The sequence below is a fragment of the Tetrahymena thermophila genome (genome assembly GCF_000189635.1).
Source record: "Tetrahymena thermophila SB210 genomic scaffold scf_8254466, whole genome shotgun sequence".
Taxonomy (NCBI): Eukaryota; Ciliophora; class Oligohymenophorea; order Hymenostomatida; family Tetrahymenidae; genus Tetrahymena; species Tetrahymena thermophila.
Genome location: NW_002476243.1, coordinates 51,720 through 74,685, shown reverse-complemented (window position 1 = coordinate 74,685; position 22,966 = coordinate 51,720). Strand labels below are relative to the sequence as shown.

Below are 22,966 nucleotides of genomic sequence, written 5' to 3'. Positions count from 1 at the left end.
ATTAAGAGCTAAATATTTAATTTATTTCTATATTCAAATCTATTGTTTTTTTTAATTAAACAAACAAATTTTCATAAATTTACTTAAATAATAAAGAGCTTAAGCTATAAAACTTGTTATAAAAAAAATATTTTAATACTTAAATTATATATAATAATGAATGAGTAATAAAAAATAGATAATAAATAATATTATTATTTTAATTCTTTTTCATATTTAATTATTGATCTATTTTGTTTCTTCAGCAGATACGCCACCACATTCTAAAAAAATGGGTAAGATGTTATCATAAAAGAAAGGAGAGTAAGGGAACAAGGATTTAATTTTGTCCATGATACTGTTCAAGCAATCAGGATAAGTTGTAGCAAAATTATTATATAGAATAGTACCTTCTAAATCATTTTAGAAAGCCTTACATTCAGGAGTGATTTATTAAAATGATGGAAAACCATAATAATACAAGAATGCAAAATATGTATTGTAGCAAGTAATTAAAGCAGAATTGTCATCTTTAATCTCATCACATTAAGGCATATTCGGGAATTTTAACATGATACATGCCTACCATTCGAAAAAACCTTTAGTTGCAGTTTAATATACTTTATCATTTAAGCAGAAACCAGATAGTACTAGGGTGAATAAAACCAATATGGATAGACTACAGAATTATTTATTCATTTTAGAGAAGATTTTTTTATTATTGTTTTATTTTAATTAATCTTTATTTAATTTGTAGGCAAAAAACCTCAATTTAAAAAGGAGAAAGATACTTTTAAAAGGATGCAATTAATTTTATATTATTTAATTAAATGATAAATTTTTGAGTTTTTAAAATGAATGTTTAGATAGAGAATGGCTATCTAAAATAAAAACTATTTGAGTGATTAGTCTATTCATTCATAAAAGCAGTTGATATTGTTAAATATGAAGCACTATTTAATTTATTTATAATCAGAGTTTAAAAGGGAGTTTGTTTTGACTTGTTTGGTTAGTTTATCAAAATTACTATTCAATTCTTAAGAGAAGTTCCATATTTTATTATTAGCATTTTTCTCAGTCTCCTCCCTACTATAAATATTACATTTGGACTTATTTTTTTTCCTTCTTTAAAAAGATTCTAATCAAAAATTGACAATCTGATCAGAAATAAAAGTTATATAAAAGAATTAAGTTAATTAAATTCAGTAAGAAAAATTAGGCTAATTTGCAAACAAAAAAATTAATTATACATACCAATGAATTAATTTGTTTTGGGTTCAAATATTTTCTGATAAATCTGATTGGTTTTTTAAGATTATATTCTTTTCTTATTTTATAGGAAAAAATAGTATGTTTATATGCATTTAAAAATGTATTCATAATTTAAAACTAAAGCAAATGAATATGAAAAATTAAATTAAAAAAAAATATCTTATTTAATTAATTCACTTAAATACTATTAATATTTAGGTGATACACTAAATTAAATAGTTTTAATGATAATATTTTAATGTCTTTATAACAAGGAATTATTATTGCAAAATTAATCATTAGAAATATTAATCTAAGAAAATTGTATTTTTAATTTATAAAGAGCTATCTATATCAAAATAAATAGCAAATATTGAATTTTTACCAAAGATCGATAATCAAATTTGAAAGATTTTAAAGTTTTGCTATTGATGAACCTAAGCCATTTATGATATAATCCTCAATTAAATTATATCTATTAAAAATTAATTAATAGCTAATAATAGACTTTAATTATTAGAAAAAAGCATCAAAAAGAGTATAACAAGCTTTAAAGCTAAGTCTGATTTTGAAAAGTGCATTTAAAAACAATAAATATAATTTAAAATGTAAAATATATCAATTAATTTTGTTTTTTATTCAAAAATATAATTAATTTTTATAAAATTAAAAAGAAAAACAATAAATATAAATAAAAATATTTTGTTAATTTACTTTTCAGATCAATATGATTTACAAAAGAAGAGATTGTAAACTTTTTAAATGAATAAACAAATAAACATTTAGTAAATTAAAAAAACGAATTACTTCTTTTAATATATCATATTATATTCTTTATTATTTCATTTTTTTAGAGAAGAAAAATAAATTTATGAAAAAAATAATTAATTAAATATAAAAATTCAAAGAAAATAATTTATTTTAATTAAAAGATTAAATTGTTATTTTTGATTAATAATAAAAAAATATTAATTTAAATAATAATAAGAAAACAAACAACATAAAATATAAAAATCCTTTATTAATTTAAATAAAAAAATTAATATTTCTTTAATTTTAAGCAAACAAAATTAGTCCATGAAAGTTTTTAAAATTAAGACAAAACAAACTTGATGAATTATGATTGTAAATTAAAAGAAAATAAAAAATCCAATAAATAAATTAATTAATTTATCAAAAGAAACCCAAAAATTTTTAGGTGTCTATTTAAATTTTCATAGTAGCAAATAATTAAAGGAGTTTTTGATAAATAAATTTGATTACTATTTTTTTCTCAATTTTATGTGCATCTCTCAAAAAGAATAATTCCAGAAATTAATCTAAGCAAAAATCTGGAACATTTAGAAGTAATTATTTGATAGCAACAATTTAACTACTAATAAATTCCAAAGCACATAATCATATCTTTAACATATCTGATAATGCAATATTTAGATAAAAGCAAAGTTTGGTCACAATTTTGGCATATTTATTACTGCTTTAAATATTTTTTTTATTGTTTATTTTTATGACATTTATACAAAAAATTATGCTCGAATGTGTATTTAAGATCTATCTAGAAATAAATTAATTTAAAAGTTATTGCAAATAAAATTAGAGTTAATAAACGCTCAAAAAATTTTATTATAATGTAAATAAATTAATAATTGATATTATGATCCGTTTGTAAACAGGCTAGTAAGCTAAGGCTCATCTATACCTTTCTTTAGTCAAACTAAGAATTTTCTTTTTCTTCTATTTTTTAACTTTTTCAGTTTTTAAAGGAATTTATAGAGACTCAAAAACATTTTTTAAGTTTTTTTAAAAAATATATCGATTACATAATAATTGAAAATGTAAATTATTTGATAGAAATAAATTCAAAAAAATGATTAACTATTACTGAATTGTTTGTAGAGTTGAATGAGTTTAAATATATCATTTAAATAGCTAGCTGTCTTCTTTTTATTAATTTAATTATATTAAAAATATATAGAAAAACTTTAAACATATTCAATCAATTAAAGTCTTAGTAGAATGAATTATTTGAATAGAGAAGTTAAAAAAGAGGGAGTAGATATAGACAAATAGGTTCTTAATCATAACATTATTTCTCTTGAGCCTACAAAAAAGTAAAGAGATATCTTCTGCAAGGAGGTTCTTCCTAACGCAGAAGTCAAAGCCAGAGAGCATAACTTTATGTTCACTGCTCTCACTAAACTATTTAAGCGCACCAAGGAACTGCAGGATCAGGAGAAATAAATTTAGAATGAAGACATCAAAGAATTCATTACAAAGTCTACTTAAGTAAGACTGTTGATAGAGAAGCTCGAAGAATTCAAGAGCAGAAATCCCAAGGAATTTGGTCCAAACAACTTTAATTTGAGATCGATTTACTTTAACATGACTTGCAAGAATCTTCTAATTGGTCTCTTTTATTCCATTTCATAATCTCTTTTAAGTTGTGGTTGTGTTTTTATTATGGACAAGATTACAGACATTCTTAAGGATTACAATGGAGAAAGTGAACAAAAGACTGAAGTATGTCTTCTGCTGCTAGCCATCTCAGTTGGATATATTCTAAAAAATATATTTTACTCAAGATATTCATGGTATTAAACTAAATGGTAAGCGAATGCTTATGCAACACTACAATATTTAGTTTTTAGCAAGTCATTAAGGACATAAGTAATGTCAGCCAGTTCCAGCAACGATGGTGGTTCAGGAGGAAGTAGCAGCGACTCTAACCCTGATGCAAATAATATTATGACAGTGGATGTTGACTAGCAATAATACATATTTTGGGCTTTTGTTCAGACAATCTAAAGCATAATTACTATGAGCATTGTTTTACTCTTGATTTATTACAGAATTGGATCATCTATATACAATGGTTTGTATATTTTACTAGGTTCTTTTTTCTTCAACATTATCATCACTCAATTAATGCGTGTAATAATTTTATTACTCTTCTTATTTGAATAAAAGGAATGATTTTTATCTTATTATTTTATTAGATTTTCTACTCAAAACTGTATAAGAAGAAAGATGAGAGAGTCTCCTTGAGCAAAGATGTCATCGATGGAATGAAAAGCATTAAGTACTTATGTTGGGAGGAGATATTTAAGGAGAAAATAGAAAAAATTCGTTCTCAAGAAATGGGTATTATGATAAAAACCAGAATACTAGATGGAGTTCTCAGTATTTTTTGGAGTTGTGTGAGTTCTTTATTATTGTTCTTCTTTTTAGTAAGCTTCGTTGATGATGGTCATGATTTAAAAGATTCTAATGTATTTACCATGATAGCTTTGTTTAACTTATTAACGGTACCTATAGGAATACTCCCTTGGACTCTAGGTTATTTGGTGAAGGCCAGAGTTTCTTACAGGAGAATTAAGAACTTTTTGAATGAGAAGGAGATCGATCATAATAATGGTAGATAATTCAAATATAAAATATAAATAAATAAAATTTTATTTTTGGTTAAAATAAAGTTGTTAACTTGGATCTGGAATTAAATTAAAGAGCGACAAATACTACTAGCCCAAACAGCTTATTAGAAAGCTTTTAAGAAAATAGCGAAGCACAAAACAATGTTAATTAATTAGCAATATCAATTAGGAAAATGAAGTTTGACTGGCCTACTAAAAAAAGCAGCAAATAAAAGAAAGAAGAGGAGCAAAAGAAGAAAAAGGAGAAGTCACAAAAAAAAAAGGGAAATACGATTTAAGATCCTCTACTTGCTAATCAAGAAGGAGAAAGTAGCTCAGAAACTGCCAACAACAATAAATTCTAATTAAAAGTTTTAGATTTAACTGTCAAAAAAGGTGATCTAGCTATTATCATTGGAAAAATAGGTAAAATAATTTTTTAAAATTAGAAAAAATTGATTAATTAATATTAAAAATTGAAATAGGATCTGGAAAATCAGCTCTTTTGCATGCTATTTTGAATGAGCTTGATATAAGTTCAATGGATTCATAAGAATCGCTGATTGCTTCAAATATAGACAATTCTCATTTATAAGAAAGATTGACAAATTATGAGAAAAAGATTATTGTCAATGGTAGAATAGGATACGTTTCTCAGAACCATTGGTTGCAAAATAAGACAATCAAGGAAAATATTTTGTTTGGTAAGGAATATGATCCTTTTTGGTATAATGAATGCATTGAGTCTTGCGATTTAAAAGTAGACTTCAGCACCTTTTAGAAGAAGGATGAAAAAGTTGTAGGACCTGGTGGTGGTAACTTAAGTGGAGGTTAAAGACAAAGAATTGCGATTTGCAGAGCTCTTTATTAAAACTGCGAGATATATTTATTTGATGATATCTTTAGTAGCTTGGATGCTCATGTCGCAGAAAAAGTTTACTAATCAGTTATTGTAGATGTATTAGTAAAAAAATACAAGAAAACAGTTCTGCTTGTAACGAGTCACTTCAGCATATTTTCTAAGAGAGACTATATCAATAAAATTTTCTATCTCTAAAAAGGTTCTCTAGTGTATGACTAATAGGAAATAGAAGATTTTATTAAAAGTGGTTTAAGCAAAGAACAAGAGGAAGAAGAAGCTAAAAGATAAAAATAAAAACTCGAAATGAATCTTGGGTCAGATGAGTAATTAGATAAAGAAGATGATGATGATAAAAATAATGAAATTGAAGAAATACAGGCTGTTGGAATATAAAAAAGATCTCTCTAAAAATCTAAATCAAGCCAAATTGAAGAAGACACAATTATCAGAAAAAAATAGAGCAGCAAGAATTAAGTAATTCATTTATTTATTTGCTTTTAAATAAAATGATAAAATTTAAAACAAACAAAAAAACAAAAATAGCAAAAATTTAAACAAATTTTAAGATATTTTTTTATTATTTTATTAGAAAATAGTTGATGAAGAAGAAGACACTAAGAAATAGTAAGAAGAAGAAAGAGAAAAAGGAAGTATTAAAGCAGAGACGTTCTCAACTTACATTAAATCGATGAGTGTAGCTTTTCTTATTATCTTTATTTTATCAAGTCTTATGATGTAGGCTGCTTCCATGCTTACAGATTTCTGGCTGAGAGATTAAGTTTCAACTTCAAGTCCTTTCTTTGAAAAAATAAATAGTATGTTCCATACTTTTACTAAAACTTATTTATTTTTTATCCTTTTGAATTTGGGAATGGCTGTTGCTAGAGCCTTTTTCTATAATGTTTGTGCTTTACGCAGCGCCTAATAGATGTTCAGTAGACTTAATAAAAGCCTTATTTACAGCAAAATGCTATTCTTTGATAAAAACCCACCTGGTAGAATAGTTAATAGACTTTCAGATGATATTCTTAACATCGAAGATAATCTGCCCTGGAGTTGTCAAATATTTTTAAAGTACTTTACTAATACAATAGGGTAAATAATATTTATTTTTTTCTTTAAATATTTTAAGAATGAAATATTTTTAAAAAAATTATCAAATTTAAGCTAAATTTTAATTGAGATTTCCAATTTAATTAATTTATTTTTAATTATAAAAGTTATCCTATTGGTATTCTGATTTAGCTTCCATGGCTGATTGTTTTTATCATAATCTCAATTTTCATCGTTTACTTTATTTAGAAGCTTTTTAGACTTTCAAACAGAGAAATTAAAAGACTAAATTCAGTCAATTCTGGCAGACTGTTAACAAATTTAGGAGAAGCATGCAAAGGAGTGATATTGATAAGATCTTTTGATAGAGAAAGACTTGTTTTGAAAGAATATATGGAAAAATTAAATGACAGTGTAAATACCTTCCTTATTACTGAAGCTATTCAAATTTGGATGTCTATCAGATTGCTTTTTGTCAGCAATTTCTTATTCGTATGTGTTGCAGTTACCAGTATGGTATTGGTAGGATTCAATTTTGATTTTGATTACATCTCAATATCAATGTGCCTTACTTATTCTATGCTACTATCTTCCTAATTCACTGATCTTATTCAATTTTTCTGTAATGTTGAGCAAAACATGGTTTCAGTCGAACGTCTCAGATAATATTTCAATAACGACTAAGAGGATCTCGATAAAATAGAACTACCTGAAGAAAGTATCTAGTAAGATGAGGAATCTCACAAGAAAAGAGATAAAGAGATTGCAATTGAGTTTGAGAATGTTTTTATCACTTATGATGAAATTAAAGAAAACACAGATATTTCTAAAGAATCTACTGAAGTTTAGTTTGCATTGAAGGATGTTTGCCTTAAAATTAGAAAAGGAGAAAAAATAGCATTCTGTGGAAGAACTGGCTCTGGTAAAACTTCTATATTAAATACTCTCTTTGGCATGTATCCAATTCAGCATGGCAGTATCTATGTCTATGGAAAGAATATAAAATCTTATAGTCTTAGAGATCTCAGATCAAAAATGTCTATTATTCCCTAGTTTGGTTTCCTTTACAATGCAAGTTTGAAAGACAACTTAGATCCTGAAGGTAAAATTCCTCGTCAGATAATGCAACAAAAAATAAATGAAACAAACTTGAAAATTAGAGAAAGTAATAAAAAGAATGAAAATAAACAGGAAAACAATGAGCAAAGTAATGAATAGTAGGCTGTAATAAATATTCCTAAATAAAATCAAGAAGAAGAAAAGAAGGATGAAGACAATTTAGATTTTGAAATAGAAGATGGAGGATAGAATTTATCTAATGGAGAAAAGTAAGTAGTTAATTTCTTAAGAATTATATTAAGAGAAACAGAAATCGTATGTCTAGACGAAGCTACTTCAAACATGGATCCTAAAACTGATGCTGAGTTGCACTAATAAATATTTAAATTTGCAGAAAACAGAACTTTAATAGTCATTACACACAGATTAGAAAACATTGAATTATTTGATAGAGTAGCTGTTCTTGAGAAAGGAAAAATAGTTGAATGTGGTCATGTTAATGAGCTAAGAAAGATAGAAGGCGGTTTCTTCAATAGGCTTTTAAAAAATCACCCAAAATGAATAAATGAAGGAAGGAACTTTGGATTAAACAAACAAATATTTTTTTAAACTAAAATTAAAAATAAAATATGATTTATAATTTTATTAAGTATATTTTATATCTAAATATATATAAATATAGTCGATTCAAAAATTAATAAGTTTTTGTTTTAAAATTTTTAATTTTTAATAATACATACATATCTGTATTTCCTTTTTTAATTTTAAGTACAAATTTTGAAATGTGGTATTATATATTAAATAATGAATTTTAAACTTACTTTTTTGTGATATCTCTTACTAAAAGCAAATTTATAAATTCACATAATTTATGTATTGTTTTTATCCATTTATAATTAATTAAATTTCAATTAAATATTTTTGAAAAAAAAAAATAAATGATATAATAGATTAAAATTTACAATAATTTAGATAAAGTAATTATTTATTTTTTTATCAATAATCTATAAATTTATTTTTAATAATATAAAAAGTTTTTAAACTCTTCACTTTAGTCTCATAATGCTCTCCATATTGATCTTTAGTATATTTAATTAAAAAATATTATTATTATTATTAATACTTTCTAAATACTTAACTTACGATTTATTAATTACTAGCAATTCTCATTTATTATTATTTTTTCTTTATTTTTTCCTTCTAACTAACGTTTTTTATTTTTTGTACAATATTTAAAAGTTAAATTAATGCAATTGGTGCAATATTTTTAGGTCCTGCTTTAGCAAATTGCACTAATCTCTCAAATTTGACTCTTAATCTTAAGTAAAAATAGTTTATTTATTTTGGATTATGAAATATTTTTGGTTATAAAAATGAATTTTCAAAAAAATATAACACTTTTTATTTGTTTATTTGCATTTTATTTGATTTGATTTATTTTTCTTTATTTTTGTAATTGGGTTTTTTATTTATTATTACTATCTTTCTTAATTTTAATCATTTTTTTATTATCAAATTTTGCTTTTATTATAAAATATTAATTTAATTTTTTTCATCAAACTAACTAAATTTATACTTTTTCCTACAATATTTAAAAAGTAAGAATTAAATTGCTAATCAAAGTGCATCAGGATTAGGTTATGCTTTAGGAAGTTGCACTAATCTCTCTAATTTGATACTTAATCTTGAGTAAAAATAGTTTATTTGTTTGGATTGTGCTATTTTTAATGATAAAAATAATTTTAAAAAAATATAACTCATTTAATTTTATTTATTTTTCTTTTTTTTTTGAACTTGCATATTTTTATTTGATTTGTATCTTTCTTAATTTTTTTATTTTCAAATTTTACTTTTATTTTAATAAATTAATTTATTTTTTCTTAATTTTTTCTTTCTAACTAATTTATTAAATACTCTTTTTTTTTGATATTTAAAAAGTTCCAATTAAATTGGTAATGAAGGTGCTACATGCTTAGGTTATGGCTTAGCAAATTGCACTAATCTCTCTAATTTGAAACTTTATCTTTCGTAAAAACAGTTTATTTGTTTTAGATTGTGATATTTTTAGTTTTTAAAATTTATTTAAAATAAAATAACTCTTTGTATTTGTTTATAAGCAATTTATTTTTCTTTTTCTTTTTCTTTTACTTGTGTGTGTGTGTTTTTTTTTTCTTCTATCTTTCTTTATTTATCTCATTGTTTATTTTCAAAATTTGCTATTATTATTAATTAATTCATTTCTTATTATTTTTTCTTCATTTTTCCTTCTAACTAATTATTAATTTATTTTTTTCTACAATATTTAAAAAGTTCCAATTAAATTGGTGATGAAGGCGCATCAGACTTAGGTTCTGCTTTAGCAAAATGCACTAATCTCTGTAATCTGACACTTAATCTTAAGTAAAAATAGTTTATTTGTTTTTGATTGTGATATTTATAGTTATAAAATTAATTTAAAATAAAGCAAGAAACTCTTTTTATTTGTTTACTAGCATTTTACTTTTATTTTTTTATTGTACCTGTGTGTTTTTTTTAATTTAATTCATTTTTTATTTTCATATTTTGCTTTTATTATTATTAATTAATTAATTTCTTATTATTTTTTCCTTCTAACTAACTAATTAATGTTTTGTTTTTCTACAATATTTTAATAGTATGAATTAAATTGGTGCAATTGGTGCATAAGGCTTATGTTCTGCTTTAACAAATTGCACTAATCTCTCTAATCTGAGACTCAATCTTACGTAAGAACAGTTTATTTGTTTCTGATTGTGATATTTAGAGTTAAAAAATGAATTTAAAATAAAACAACTCTTTTAATTGCAATTTATTTGATATATTTTTTATTTTTGTATTTTATTACTTATGATTTAATAGATATTGGCAACACAACTCAGTATAATAGTTTCCCATTTTGATGAATTTTCACGTATTTATAAATACATGAAAATTCGTCAAAATGGGAAACTATTCTACTGAGTTCGTGTTACCAATATCTATTATATCTTATGTTTTTTTTCTCTATGTTTTTTAATTTAACTCATTTTTTATTTTTTAACTTTGCTTAATTATTATTAATAAATTCATTTCTTCTTATTTTTTCTTTAATTTTTCCTTCAAACAGACTAATTAATTATATATTTTTTCTTCAATATTTAAAAGTCATAATAAAATTGATGCAATTTATGCATCAAACTAAGGTCCTGCTTTATCAAATTGCACTACACTCTCTAATTTGGCTCTTTATCTTTGGTAAAAACAGTCTATTTGTTTTAGATTGTTATATTTTTAGTTTTAAAAATCAATTTAATTAAACTCTTTTTATATATTGATTCGCATTTTATTTTATTTATTTTTCTTTTTTCTTTTAATTGTGTGCTTTTTTTTTCCCTATCTTTATTTATTAATTTAATTCATTTTTTTATTTTAAAATTTTGCTTTTATCATTATTGTTATTAATTAATTCAATTATTATTTTTTTCTTTCTTACTAGCTAATTATTTTTGTTTCAATATTTAATAAGTAATAATAAAATTGGTTCAATTAGTGCATCAGACTTATATTTTCCTTTAGTAAATTGGACTAATCTCTCTAATTTGACACTTAGTCTTGAGTAAAAATTGTTTATTTGTTTTGTTTTTTTTTTGTTATCTATCTTTCTTAATTTAACTCATTTTTATTTTCAAATTTTGCTTTTGTGATTATAAATTAATTCATTTCTTATTATTTTTTCTTCATTTTTCCCTTCTAATTAAAATAAAATATTATATATTTTTTCTTTAATATTTAAAAAGTTACAATTAAATTGGTGCAAATGGTGCATAATACTTAGGCTCTGCTTTAGCAATTTGCACTAATCTCTCTAATTTGACTCTTAATCTTAAGTAAAAACAGTTTATTTGCTTTGGATATTGATATTTCTAGTTATAACAATAAATTTATAACTTTTTATTAGCATTTATTTGATTTATTTTTCTTTTTTTAATAGTACTTATTATTTAAAAAGTTCCAATTAAATTCGTGATGAAGGCGCATCAGACTTAGGTTTTGCTTTAACAAATTGCGCTAATCTCTCAAATTTGACACTTTAGCTTGAGTAAAAATAGTTTATTTGTTTTGGATTTGGATATTTTTATTTTTAAATAGGAGTTTAAAATAATAAAACTCTTTTTATTTATTAGAATTTTATTTGATTTATTTTTCTTTTTCTTTTTTATTGTACTTGCTTTTTTTTTTTATTAATTTATCTTTCTTAATTTAACTTATTTTTTATTTCAAAATTTTGCTTTTATTTTAAGAATTAATTCATTTCTTAACTTATATTAAATATTTTATATTTTTTCATCAATATTTAAAAAGTTGCAATTAAATTGGTGCAAATGGTGCATCAGGTTTAGGTTCTGCTTTAGCAAATTGCACTAATCTCTCTAATTTGGCACTTAATCTTAAGTAAAAACAGTTTATTTGCCTTGGATTGTGATATTTCTAGTTATAAAAATGAATTTAAAACTTTTTTAATTTGCTTATTAGCATTTTATTTGATTTTAATTTTGCTTTTATTATTGTTAATTAATTTATTTTTTTTTCTTCATTTTTTCTTTATACTAAGATGTATATTTTTTCTTCAATATTTAAAAGTTAGAATTAAATTGGTGTGGATGGTGTATTAAGCTTAGGTTATGCTTTAGCAAATTGCATTAATCTCTCTAATTTGAAACTTAGTCTTCGGTAAAAATAGTTTATTTATTTTGGATTGGGATATTTCTAGTTAAAATAATGAATTTAAAATAATAAAACTTTTTTAATTTATTTATTTATTAATTATTTATTTATTTGATTTATTTTTCTTTTTTATTGTATTTGTGTATTTATTTTTCTATCTTACTTATTTTAACTCATTTTTTTTAATTTTGCTTTTATTATTATTAATTAATTAATTTTTTTTTTTTTCATTTTTTCCTTCTAAATAACTAAAAATTTATATTTTTCTTCAATATTTAAAAAGTTGCAATTAAATTGGTGCAAATGGTGCATCAGGCTTAGGTTCTGCTTTAGCAAATTGCATTAATCTCTCTAATTTGACACTTAGTCTTCAGTAAAAACAGTTTATTTATTATAGTTATAATAATTAATTTAAAACAAAATAACTCTTTTCATTTGTTTATTAGCATTTTATTATTTTCTTTTTTATTATACTTGTTTTTTTTATGATTTCTATCTTTCTTAATTTAACTCATTTTTTATTTTCAAATTTTGCTTTATTATTTTCAATTAATTCAATTCTTATTATTTTTTTTCATTTTTTTTTATCAACTGATTAATTCAATTCAATTCAATAAGTGCCAAGACTGGTCTACAAATAATATATAATCACAATTTAATTTATTTCCTCACCTTTTATTTTATTTAATAATTTAATTATATATTTTTTATGGCTTTTGTAGTTTGGGTTAAAGTTTTTACCTTTGTAATTTCCGAAATTTTGAGTTAGCTCATTAATTACTTTTTATCTATTTTTTTTATTTTAATATTTTCAACTGATTAATTATTAATTTTTTCTTCAATATTTAAAAAGTTGCAATAAAATTGGTGATGAAGGTGCATCAGGCTTAGGTTTTGGTTTAGCAAATTGCACTAATCTCTCTAATTTGACACTTGAACTTAAGTAAAAACAGTTTATTTGTTTTGGATTGTGATATTTTTAGTTTTTAAAATGAATAAAAATAAATATAACTTTTTTATTTTATTTATTTTTCTATTTCTTTTTTATTGCATTTGTATATTTATTTTTTTTATCTTTCTTAATTTAAATTATTTTTATTTTCAAATTTTACTTTTATTTTTGTTAATTATTTCACTTATTACTATTATTTTTTCTTCATTTTTTCCTTCTAACTAATAATTCTTATTTTTCTTCAATATTTATAAAGTTGCAATTAAATTAGTGCAATTGGTGCATCAGGTTTAGGTTCTGCTTTAGCAAATTGCACTAATCTCTCCAATTTGACACTAGATCTTTAGTAAAAAAAGTTTATTTGTTTGTTTTTAATTGTGATATTTTTAGTTATAAAAATGAATTTAAAATAAAAAAACTTTTTTAAATTATTTATTAACATTTTATTTGATTTATTTTTCTTTTTCTTTTTTATTGCACTTTTTTATTTATTTTTTTCTATCTTTCTTAATTTAACTGATTTTATTTTTTAATTTTGCTTTTATTATTATTAATTAGTTCATATTATTATTTTATTTTTGTTATAACTAATTAATTAATTAATGATATATTTTTTCTTCAATATTTAAAAAGTAGGAGTTAAATTGGTGATGAAGGTGCATCAAGCTTAGGTTGTGCTTTAGTAAATTACACTAATCTCTCTAATTTGACACTTAAACTTTAGTAAAAACAATTTATTTATTTTGGATTGTGATATTTTTAGTTTAATAAATGAATTTATAACTTTTTTAATTTGTTTATTAGCATTTTATTTGATTTATTTTTCTTTTCCTTTTTTTTGTACTTGTGTATATATTTCTTTTTCTATCTTTCTTAATTTAACTCATTTAATTTTCAAATTTTGTTTTATGTTTAATTAATTAATTCATTTATTATTATTTTTTTTTCTTCTTCCTTTATCAACTAATTAATTTTTTATTTTTTCTTCAATATTTAAAAAGGGTAAATGAAATTGGTGAAATTGGTGCATCATACTTAGGTTCTGCTTTAGAAAATTGCACTAACCTCTCTAATTTGACACTTGATCTTTCGTAAAAACAGTTTATTTGTTTTGGATTGTGATATTTCTATTTATAAAAATGAATTTAAAACAATATTACTAATTTTGTTTTCTTATTTGGATTATATTTGATTTATTTTTCTTTTTTATTGGGATTATTTTTTTTTCTCTTTTCTATATTTCTTAATTCAACTCATTTTTTATTTTCAAATTTTGCTTTTATTATAAAAAATTAATTCATTTCTTATTATTTTTGCTTCATTTTTTCCTTCTTACTTATTAATAATAAATTTTTTCTTCGATATAAAAAGTTTCAATAAAATTGGTGCAATTGGTGCATCAGGCTTATGTTCTACTTTAGCAAATTGCCCTAATCTCTCTAATTTGACACTTTCTCTTAAGTAAAAATATTTATTTGTTTTAGATTATGCTATGTTGAATTATAAAAATGAATTTAAAATAATATAACACTTTTTACTTATTAATTAGCTTTTTAATTGATTTATTTTTCTTTTTCTTTCATTTATGCTAATTTTTTTATTTATTAATTTTAAATATGATTTTTAATTTAAAAGTTTTGTTCTATTTATTTTATTTTATTTAATGTTTTATTTGAATTAAAAATAATAGGGAAATCTAAATCAATAAATTAAAATTATAGAAAATATTAAAAAAGTGTCTTAAATCAAAAAGATTAGTTCTCTTTTAAATAGACTTTATTTGACAATAAACAAGTTTTGAAATAAGGATGAATAAATATTTAGTATTTGAATAATATAAATAAAATGTTTATTATTTATTATTTTGTGATAGCATAATTAAATTAAATACAATTTGATATATTTATTATTATTTTTATATAGCAATTCCAGGTATTAAATTCTTATGGAAGTGGAGAATTAAGAATTTAATTCCTGGATCTTTGATTAAACATTTTTTATTTTTTTCTTCTATAAGGTTCTAAACCTGCTTCAAACCTTTTTTTATTTCTTTTAATATTTTTTATTAAATAATATTTATTATTTTATTAAATATATATTTCTTAATACAAGAAATAATTATCCAAGAAGAGCTATAATAAGGTTATGCTAAGTTTTTTTTGATATCTCTTCGTAAAAGGAAATTTATAAATTTATATTTGATAATTAATATAATTTGTTTGTTCTTTTAATTTATTAATATAATTATTAATTAAATTTCTACAAATTGCAATTCAATATTATTGAAAAAGAAAATGATATTAGAGAAAAATTATTTTAAAAACCTAAAAGAAGTAAATATTTATTTTTTTAATACTATTGTTTAAATCTATTTTTTTAAATAAAAATAGTTTTTAAACTCTTCATTTTAATTGCATCAGGTTCTTGATATTTTTCTGAGGTTTTTTTAATTTATTAATATTTTTTATATTTAACTTTCAAGTTATTTACAATATTATGTTTCAAATATAAATTATCAAAATTCATTAATTTTTATTTATAAAAATATTTTTTATTATTTTAACTTAACTTTCACTAAATTTTTATATTGATCATTAATTACTCATTTTTTATATTTGATATTCTTTCTTCTTTTTTTCCTTCTAACTAACTAAGAAACTAACTATATATTTTTTCTTTAATATTTAAAAAGTGGAAATTAAAATGGTAATGAAGGTTCTCTCTTAAGAAAGTTCCTTAATTTCTTTAATTTGAAACTTAGTCCTAGGTAAAATCAATTTATTTGTTTTGTATTGTGATATTATTTCATATAAAGCCTTCAAACAATATAGCTAACTCTTTTAATTTATTTATTAGCTTTTTATTTATTTTAATTTGTTGTTTTTTCTTTCTTTCTTTATTATTAATTTAACTTATTTTTTCAATTTCAATTTCTAATTTTAGTTTTCTTATTAATTAATTCATACAATTTTTATCATTTCATATTTTTTCTTCATTTTTTCCTTCAAGATAACTAATTAATTAAATATCTTTCTTCAATATTTAAAAAGTAAAATTAGTGATAAAGATGCATCAAGCTTAGGTTCTGGTTTAGCAAAGTGCACTAATCTCTTAAAATTGAGAATTGATCTTAAGTAAAAACAGTTTATACTTATTTTTTCTTTCTTTCTTTATTATTAATTATACTCATTTTTTATTTTCAACTTTTGCTTCTTTTCTCGATTAGTTCAATTTTTATTATTTCATATTTTTTCTTTATTTTTTCCTTGTAACTAACTAACTAACTAATTAACTAAATATCTTTTTTCAATATTTAAAAAGTTAAAATAAAATTAGTAATAAAGGTCTATCAGGCTTAGGTTATGGTTTAAAAATGTGTACTAATCTCTCATCTTTAACACTTTTTCTTGAGTAAAAATAGTTTATTTGTTTAGGATTAGGATATTTTTTAATATAAAAATGAATTTAAAACAATATAACTAACTATTTTAATTTATTTATTAGATTTTTATTTGATTTCTTTATCTTTTTTTATTCAGCTTGTTTTTTTATTTGTTTTTTTGTTAATTTTATTAATTTTTTAGTTTTCTACTTTTACTTTAATGACTAATTAATTTCTTATTATTTCATAAATTTCTTCATTTTTTCCTTCTACTTCTAAATAACTAATTAATAATAATTTTTTTCTTCAACATTTAAAAAGTAAAAATTAAATTGGCGATTTAGGTGCATCAGTTTTAGGTACTAGTTTAGGTAAGTGCAGTAATCTCTCAAATTTGACACTTGATCTTTCGTAAATGCAGTTTACTTGTTTTGGATTGTGATATTTTTTAATATAAAAAGGAATTTAAAATAAAATAACTAACTCTATTAATTTATTTATAAGATTTTTATTTGATTTTTTACTCTATTGTTTTTTTTTCTTTCTTTCTATTTGTGTATTTTATTCATTTTTTCATATTCGACTTTTGCTTTTATTTAATTAATTCCTTTATTTCTTATTATTTCATACTTTTTCTTCGTTTTTAATTAATTAACTAATTAATTATATATTTTTTCTTCAATAATTAAAAAGGTGGAATTAGATAAATGATTAAGGTACATCAAACTTAGGTTCTGGTTTAGAACAGTGCACTAATCTCTCAAATATCACACTTTTTCTTGAGTAAAAGCAGTTTATTTAATTTTTATTGTGATACTTTTGAATACAAAATTTAAAATGAATAAACTAACTTTTTTAATTTATTTATTAGCTTTTTATTTGATTTATATTTCTTTTTCTTATGCTTGTTTTTTTTCTTTTTTCTCTATTATTGATTGTTAATTTAACTCGTTTTTTAATATTCAACTTTTGCTTTTATTTTTAATTAATTTCTTATTGTTTCATATTTATTTTTTTTTCATTTTTTCCCTCTATCTAATTAATTAACTAAATATTTTTCTTCAATATTTATAAAGTTAAAATATAATTGGTAAAATGGGAGCATTAGGCTTTGGTAAAAGTTTAGGAAAGTGCACTAATCTCTCAAATTTGACACTTAGTTTTTAGTAAAAACAATTTATTTGTAATGGATGAGGATATTTTTTAATATAAAAAAGGATTTAAAACAAAATAACAATTTTAATTTATTTAATAGCTTTTTATATGATTTTCTTTTTTATATTATTTATTTTTTTTGTTTCTTTGTTAATTATACTCATTATTTCATTTTCAGCTTTTGATTATTAATTAATTTCTTATAGTTTCATATTATTTTTAATATTTAAAAAGGTTTAATTAAATTGGTGATGAAGGTGCATCAGGCTTATGTTTTAATTTAGCAAACTGCAATAATCTCTCAAATTTAAAACTTTAGCTTTAGTAAGAAAGTTTACTTGTATTTGATTGTGATATTTTTTGAATTAAAATAAAAAATTAACTCTTTTAATTTACTTATTAGATTTTAATTTGATTTATTTTTCTTCTTGTTTTTTATTCTATTGTTTTTTTCTTTCTTTTTTTATTTTCTTGAAATTTATTTAACTCATTTTTAACTTTTTAGCTTTTGCTTTTAAGTAATTGATTAGTTAATTTCTTATTGTTTCATATTTTTTCTTCATTTTTTCCTTCTTACTAATTTACTAACTGTATATTTTTTCTTCAATATCTAAAAAGGGAAAATTCTATAGGTAATGAAGGTGCATCTGGATTAAGTTCTAGTTTAGGAAAGTGCATTAATCTCTAATATTTGAAACTGAACCTTTCGTAAAACAGTTAATTTATTTTAGATTGTGATATTTTTTAATTTAAAAACGAAAAAAATGATTAGCTTTTAATTTATTTTTATTTTTCTTCTGATTTTTTTTCTTTTTTCTTTCTTTATTTGTTTGTCAATTTAACTCAATTTTTCATTTTAAACTTTTGCTTTTAAGTTATTAATTAATTTGTTATTGTCTCATATTTTTTCTTCATTTTTTAATTCTAACTAATTAATTAACTCTATATTTTTCTACAAAATTTGATAAGTTGCAATTAAATTGGTGCAATTGGGGCATCAAAATTAGGTTCTGATTTAGAAAAGTGCACTAATCTCTCTAATTTCGAACTTTAACTTGCGTAAAAACAGTTTATTTATTTATTTTGGATTGTGATATTTTTTAAAATAAAAATTAATTTAAAACTATTTTACAAACTCTTTTAATTTATTTATTAATTAGCTTTTTATATGATTTATTTTTGTTTTTATTTTGTTTGTTTTTTTCTTTCTTTCTATATTTTTTTGTTAATTTAACTCATTTTTCATTTTCAACTTTTTCTTTTCATTTTTTCCTTTTAATTAATTAATTAATTAACAATATATTTTTTCCTTAATATTTAAAAAGATACAATTAAATTGACCTTATAGGTGCATCAGATTTAGGTTCAGGTTTAGGAAAGTGCACTAATCTTTCAAATTTAACACTTAATCTTTAGTAAAAATAATTTACTTGTTTTAGATTGTGAAATTTTTTTATTTATTAATTGTTGATTTGATTTATGTTACTTGTTATATTTTATTATGATAAGCTTTTTTTTATTTATCGATTTAATATATAAAATTTTATTTTAACATTTTTTCTATTTATTTTTTAGTTATTTACAATAATTTATATTAAAAGGTGCAACCAATTCTATTATTCTTAGTTAGAATAAATGAAAGTAAAGTGTCTTAAATCAAAAAGATTAGTTGACTTAAAAATAGAAAAAAGGACTAATATCTATTAATAAATTTGAATATTATAATATACAGTGCAACTTGTCTATATTGGGCACCTCGGGACCAATTAAATTTGCCCAATATATAGAGGTGCCCAATTTATTTTTTTGTATATTTAAATTATTTAGTAAAAAAGGAATATTATTTTAAAAATAACATGAAATGAAAAATATTTTTATTTTAAGAAATTTTAAATATGTTTTTTTAATTATTTTATAAAATAACAGTTGATTTTAGTACTAATAGAAATAAACTAATTAACAAAATTATTTTTTTTACAAATAATTATTCAAAAACCATAATTTAATGAGACTAGTCTTTTAATTTTGAAAGCATTACTTAAAACCTAATTGTAAATATTATCATCTTCAATTTCGTTTTCTCTATTAGATAATAAAGTTTAAATAAAAAAATAATAGTTTGTATTCAAAATATAAATTTATATTTTTTTGTTTTTTAAAGTACTCAAAACTTAGATCAAATATAATTAGTTTTTAGCATTTAGACAATTGGTTTATCAGATTAAGTATACCTCTATTGCTAATGTTGTTAACGCTTTAATATATCAATAAAATGATTAATTAGTAAAAGCATTTACTTATTTTTGATTATCTGAAAATAAGCAAGTAAAAATTAAATATTAATATTTTATACAAACAATTTTTATTACTTTATTTGGAGTTCTAAATTTTGAAGACTTTTATAATTTTTTAAGAAAGAACCAAGATTAGATACACCGTTTTTATGAATTTTATTGACACTTTTATTAGAATTATTAAATAAACCAAAAAAAATTACATTCAGACAAAAATAAAATTTACTCTAAATTTAACACTAAATTTTATAATTAATTCAAATTTGCTAAAGAAGAAGCTATATTTGATGTGCCTTAGTCCTTAATGTTATTTTAGCTTAAAAAATTTTTTATTTTAAATGTTAATAAATTCTTAAAGAAAATAAAAATTATTATTTAATTTGATTATTTAAATATATTTTGAATTTAATAAAGAAGGATGTTTAATTAGATATTTTACAATAAGTAGAGAGTTAAATCTCTCAGATTGATACACTAAGACAGACCAGATCCTAGATCTGAAGCTCCTTTCACTCCGATATTGTTAGAACTTAGGTAAATTTATTAATTAAATAATTATTATTAATATTATTATTTTAAAGTCGTTTTAAATTTAAAACAATTAAATTAGTTTTGATAAATGTTCAATGCTATTTTTATAATATTATTTCTAATAAAATCTTTAAAATTTAGGATCTATTGTATAATTTGGCCATATCTTAAAATAATATTCCAAAGCTTAAAATCAATTTTTTAATCAAGAGAATTCTTATTTGGTTAAAAAATATTATGAATTATCAAATATTTATATGAGATTATTAAAGATGATTGATTTCCCATTACCTCAATCTGCTGTTAAATTACTTATTAAATTTAAAAAAATAAAATTAATGAATTACTAAAGTTTTATATTCAAATTTATAAGGTTTAGGCATTTAGATAAGCCAATTCCTAAGTTGTATGCTCCTATAGCTTCTATTTAATTTTTGCTATTTTACAAAATAAAATAAAATATTTTTTTTTATTGAAAGATTAATTCATAATAAATATATAAATTTATTTTTTCTAATTTGTTCTTTTAGTTGCAATAAAAGCTTTTAATTTATTGATCATTAAAATTATATCAAAATTCTTTTAATTTTATTTCGAAACTCATATTTTCAAAGTATTAGTTGAAAAATTTTCTGTTGATATTATTAAAAAGACTTGTTAAAGTCGATTTCTTGTTATAAAATATAGATTTGGTATATTTTTAGAGGGATTTATTTTGTTTGCTTATTAGAATAAATAATTAAAAAATTCATAATTAATATGAAATTTTTTCAACAGTTTATATTAATAAAATTATAATAATAAAGTTAATTTTTTACTTAAAATTTATTTCTAAATTTTTAAGATTTAAACAGGTGCTGATTGCTGTAAAAAATCCTTATGATCCTTTTTCTGTAATTGAGTTTTTTCTGTTTTAAATAAAATTTAATATGAATAAAAAATAATGATATTAAATACAAATGAATTCTTATTTTTTATTAAAAATTAATTTAAGGTTTTTAGCAAATTTTATAATTTAAAGCCTAATTTAATATTTTTCTTTAATTATGTAAGTTTACAAAACTTAGATAGTAAGACTAGCAAGTTCGAAACGATTTTGAATAGTAGAAGCTAAATATAGAAGACCGTTATCTCCTATCTAATTTTTACTTAAAAAATATAAAATAATTTTTTTTTTTTAAATTAGAATTTGTTTTAAAATGCTATCAATTTAATAGCAAAATATATTTTTAAATTAATTACTCTAAATTTAAATTCAAAATTGAAAGATCTTTGCACCTATCTAAAGCATTAGCTAAATTTAGAATTCCTTAGGCACTGATTAAATTAGAGCTATTAAAATTAATATTTAAAAAATTATTAATATTTTAAAATTTAATTTTAGAAAAAAAATATTTTAATTATTGTTTTTCATTTATTTTAAATGAGAAAATAAAATTATGTATGAAATTTTATACTAAAGTTAGAGGTTTAAGGATTTAAGATTAATACAGTTTTCAATAGCATTACTTAAAAATTTTAGACCATCATTTCCAATATTATTTACTCTATTTTATTTAAAATTAATTTTAAATGAAAGAAAAGCAAATACTATTAGTATTTTGTTTTAAAAAAGTAATTTTTATAAAATAATTTAATCAACCCTAGATTCAAGCTCAAAGTTTCAAGGTTGGTAGAATTTTTTAAAACAAAACTCAACTTTTCAGTTCCTTCATCACCAATAGCATTGTTACTAGTTATTTTTAATAAAAAATTGTTCATTTTTTATTTTTTATTGAAAAATTAATTAAAAGGAATTAAAGTTAATAAAAATCAAAAAGTTTAAAAAAATTTATTTGATAATTTAAATCATTGATAAATCATTATTAGTAATTAGTATATTTGTTTATTTTTTGATCTCACAATCATATTAATTTTATATATTGCAATTTACCTAACATCTATTTTTAAATTAACATGATTCAATTAGCTTTAAGATAAAATCTTAATTTAAGAAAAAAGATATTTAGATGTCAAATCTTGCCAAAATAATTTTTACATCATCAAGTTAATCATAACAAACCACTTTTTATGACATATTTTTTTGAACGAAATCTTATTTTTAATATCAAATATAATTTGAAAAACTTATTAAGTAAAATAAATTAAAAGATTAGCAAAATAACTTTTTAAAGAAAAAATTATTTAAAATAAATAAATAAATGAAAAGGATTTACAATTAATTTAAAATATTATAACTAAATATTTAAAATAAATACTATTAGTCTTTAATAATAAAATTCATAAAAAATGATTGAAATTTTATTATAACAATTT

At 20.5% G+C, this 22,966-nt stretch overlaps 4 protein-coding genes across 4 annotated transcripts; 2 read left to right on the top strand and 2 right to left on the bottom strand. All coding sequences in view use genetic code 6, as the record gives it.

The window, feature by feature from the left end:
• Positions 1–210: 210 nt before the first annotated feature.
• TTHERM_00951790 (transmembrane protein, putative) lies at positions 211–678 on the bottom strand (the record flags this gene model as incomplete). The annotated part of the gene is made up of 1 exon (XM_001022821.2): positions 211–678. The coding sequence occupies one exon, from the start codon at positions 676–678 to the stop codon at positions 211–213; it is 468 nt and encodes a 155-aa protein (XP_001022821.2).
• A 2,568-nt stretch (positions 679–3,246) lies between these two features.
• Positions 3,247–8,175, top strand: TTHERM_00951770 (ABC transporter C family protein; the record flags this gene model as incomplete). The annotated part of the gene is made up of 6 exons (XM_001022819.1): positions 3,247–4,161; positions 4,227–4,644; positions 4,704–5,066; positions 5,126–5,976; positions 6,092–6,597; positions 6,723–8,175. 6 exons carry the CDS (start codon positions 3,247–3,249, stop codon positions 8,173–8,175), a joined length of 4,506 nt encoding a protein of 1,501 aa, XP_001022819.1.
• Positions 8,176–8,552: 377 nt separating this feature from the next.
• On the top strand, positions 8,553–19,541 carry TTHERM_000951751 (hypothetical protein; the record flags this gene model as incomplete). Its single annotated transcript, XM_012799479.1, has 30 exons — positions 8,553–8,591; positions 8,649–8,698; positions 8,854–8,937; positions 9,214–9,303; positions 9,553–9,642; positions 9,925–10,014; positions 10,269–10,358; positions 10,777–10,866; positions 11,138–11,227; positions 11,409–11,498; positions 11,621–11,710; positions 11,974–12,063; positions 12,253–12,342; positions 12,620–12,709; positions 13,190–13,279; positions 13,545–13,634; positions 13,922–14,011; positions 14,290–14,379; positions 14,660–14,749; positions 15,981–16,055; positions 16,339–16,422; positions 16,610–16,699; positions 16,992–17,081; positions 17,364–17,453; positions 17,747–17,836; positions 18,060–18,149; positions 18,444–18,533; positions 18,795–18,884; positions 19,151–19,240; positions 19,427–19,541. The coding sequence occupies 30 exons, from the start codon at positions 8,553–8,555 to the stop codon at positions 19,539–19,541; spliced, it is 2,607 nt and encodes an 868-aa protein (XP_012654933.1).
• Positions 19,542–19,892: 351 nt separating this feature from the next.
• On the bottom strand, positions 19,893–22,727 carry TTHERM_00951750 (kinase domain protein; the record flags this gene model as incomplete). Its single annotated transcript, XM_001022817.3, has 12 exons — positions 19,893–20,079; positions 20,195–20,284; positions 20,346–20,435; positions 20,559–20,648; positions 20,998–21,087; positions 21,469–21,558; positions 21,709–21,798; positions 21,893–21,982; positions 22,108–22,197; positions 22,293–22,382; positions 22,584–22,633; positions 22,689–22,727. The coding sequence occupies 12 exons, from the start codon at positions 22,725–22,727 to the stop codon at positions 19,893–19,895; spliced, it is 1,086 nt and encodes a 361-aa protein (XP_001022817.3).
• Between the last annotated feature and the right edge of the window lie 239 nt (positions 22,728–22,966).